The sequence below is a fragment of the Numenius arquata genome, chromosome 28 (genome assembly GCF_964106895.1).
Source record: "Numenius arquata chromosome 28, bNumArq3.hap1.1, whole genome shotgun sequence".
NCBI classification, from domain to species: domain Eukaryota; kingdom Metazoa; phylum Chordata; class Aves; order Charadriiformes; family Scolopacidae; genus Numenius; species Numenius arquata.
The window spans coordinates 2,471,755-2,474,574 of record NC_133603.1 but is presented as its reverse complement, the minus strand read 5'-3'; the positions used below and the strand labels follow the sequence as shown (position 1 = coordinate 2,474,574).

Below are 2,820 nucleotides of genomic sequence, written 5' to 3'. Positions count from 1 at the left end.
GGCATTTTATCCCCATTTCGTGTAGTTTTGCCCCCCTTTCTCTAGATTTTTCCCCCTTTCTCATATTTTTAACCCCCCTTTCTGGTGTTCTCCCCCCCTTTTGTGGTGTTTTTACCCCCCTTTTGGGTGTTTTTAGCCCTTTTCTGATGTTTTTACCCCCCCTCTCTGGTGGTTTCCCCCCCTTTTGTGGTGTTTTTACCCCCCTTTTGGGTGTTTTTAGCCCTTTTCTGATGTTTTCCCCCCCTCCCTCTCCCCGCAGGTCCATGGGGCGGGCGTGAGCTCTGAAGGATGCTGAAGAAGAGCAGCTTGGTGCTGTGGGGGGCCGCGCTCTTCATCGCCTGGCACGGCCTCCTCCTCCTCTTCCTCTGGAGCCGCCCCCCCTCCTCCTCTTTCTCCGGCGGCGAGGAAGGCTCCCGTTTGACGGCCCAGGTCATCCGCTTGGCTCAAGACGCCGAAACCGAGCTGGAACGGCAGAAAGACCTCCTGCGCCAGATCCATCGCTACAGCCAGCTATGGGGCCGCCGAAGGGTTCACCCCCCGGCCCCAAAATCCTCTCCCGACCCCCCCGCCAACCCTCCCCGCCTCCCCCCGTCACCGCCGCCGCCGACACGGTGTTGCCGGTGCTGGTGCTGGCCTGCGACCGCAGCACCGTCCGCCGCTGCCTGGATAAACTCCTGCGTTACCGGCCTTCGGCCCGACGCTTCCCCCTCATCGTCAGCCAGGACTGCGGCCACGCCGAGACGGCCCAGGTCATCGCTTCCTACGGGGACGCCGTGGCTCACATCCGCCAGCCCGACCTCAGCGACATCCCGGTGCCTCCGGAGCACCGCAAATTCCAAGGTTATTACAAGATCGCCCGGCATTACCGTTGGGCTTTGGGGCAGGTCTTCCGGACCTTCCGCTACCGCGCCGCCATCGTGGTGGAGGACGATTTGGAAATCGCTCCCGATTTTTTCGAGTATTTCCAAGCGGCTTTCCCCCTTCTCCTGGCCGATCCCACCCTCTGGTGCGTCTCCGCCTGGAACGACAACGGAAGGAACAGATGGTGGACGTGTCCCAAGCCGAACTGCTCTACCGTACGGATTTTTTCCCCGGTTTGGGCTGGTTGCTTTTGGCCGAGCTCTGGGACGAGCTGGAACCCAAATGGCCCCGGGCTTTTTGGGACGATTGGATGCGGCAGCCCGAACAACGCCGGGGCCGCTCCTGTATCCGTCCCGAGGTTTCCCGCACCATGACCTTCGGCCGCAAAGGCGTCAGCCACGGCCAATTTTTCGACCAATATTTAAAATTCATCAAACTTAACGACCGTTTCGTGCCTTTTACCCGCCTGGATCTTTCTTACCTCAAAAAGGAAGAGTACGAACGGGTTTTCCTTCCCAAGGTTTACTCCGCCCCCGAGGTGAAGGTGGAAGAGCTCCAGGGCAACCGGCGCCGGGAACTGGGAGCCGTCCGGCTCCAGTACAGCGGCCGCGATTCCTTCAAAGCCTTCGCCAAAGCCCTGGGGCTGATGGACGACCTCAAATCCGGCGTCCCCCGCGCCGGCTACCGCGGCATCGTCAGCTTCGTTTATCGGGGCCGTCGCGTTTACCTGGCCCCCCCCTCGGACTGGACGGGTTACGATCCCAGTTGGAGTTAACGGCGGGGGGGGGACGACACGCGCGCCCTCCCTCCCCTTTGGATTTGTTGATTGATTTTTTTTATTCCCCTCCCTAAAACCCCAACCCTCCCCCCCTTTTTTTTTTTTCATCATTATTATTTTGGGGGGGGGGGTTTGGGGCTGTTGGAGCCGGGATGCGACGCCCGGTGACACCACGGAGGTGGGAGGGGGGGGGGGAAGGGAAGGGGCTCCCGGGGGAGGAATTTCTTTCCGGAATAAAAGGCCAAAACCAGAAAAAGCCTAAAAAAAAAAAACCCAAAATTCATATTTCGTTCCCTGCCGCCTCCGCCAGGCCCCATATGGCGCTATAGGGTCCTGGTCCTGGGTTCAGCTCCGTGCTCTGGGCGCTACGGGCCGTAAATGGACCTATAGGGGGTCTGTATGAACCTATAGGGGTCTGTACTGGGCAGACTGGTGACACTGGGAGGGATTTATGCCCCCCTTCAAGCAGGATTTGGGTTAAATCTGGGTGGTTTATATGGGCCTATATGAACCTATAGGGGTCTGTAGGGGTTTATAGGGGTCTATATGGGTCTATACGAACCTATAGGGGTCTGTAGGGGTTTATAGGGGTCTATACTGGGCAGACTGGTGGCACTGGGAGGGATTTATGCCCCCCTTCAAGCAGGATTTGGGTTAAATCTGGGTGGTTTATATGGGTCTATATGAACCTATAGGGGTCTCTGTGGGTTTATAGGGGTCTATATGGGTCTATACGAACCTATAGGGGTCTGTAGGGGTTTATAGGGGTCTATACTGGGCAGACTGGTGACACTGGGAGGGATTTATGCCCCGCTTCAAGCAGGATTTGGGTTAAATCTGGGTGGTTTATATGGGTCTATATGAACCTATAGGGGTCTCTGTGGGTTTATAGGGGTCTATATGGGTCTATACGAACCTATAGGGGTCTGTAGGGGTTTATAGGGGTCTATACTGGGCAGACTGGTGGCACTGGGAGGGATTTATGCCCCCCTTCAAGCAGGATTTGGGTTAAATCTGGGTGGTTTATATGGGTCTATATGAACCTATAGGGGTCTGTAGGGGTTTATAGGGGTCTATATGGGTCTATACAAACCTATAGGGGTCTGTATGAACCTGTAGGGGTCTATACTGGGCAGACTGGTGGCACTGGGAGGGATTTATGCCCCCCTTCAAGCAGGATT

At 56.7% G+C, this 2,820-nt stretch overlaps 1 protein-coding gene across 1 annotated transcript; it reads left to right on the top strand.

Annotated features, from left to right (window-relative positions):
- The first annotated feature begins 288 nt into the window (after nt 1-288).
- Nucleotides 289-1,893, top strand: MGAT1 (alpha-1,3-mannosyl-glycoprotein 2-beta-N-acetylglucosaminyltransferase). Its single transcript, XM_074164766.1, is given in 3 exon segments — nt 289-606; nt 609-1,032; nt 1,035-1,893. Coding segments are annotated over 3 exon segments (1,344 nt in total). The 3' UTR covers nt 1,637-1,893.
- Nucleotides 1,894-2,820: the final 927 nt, after the last annotated feature.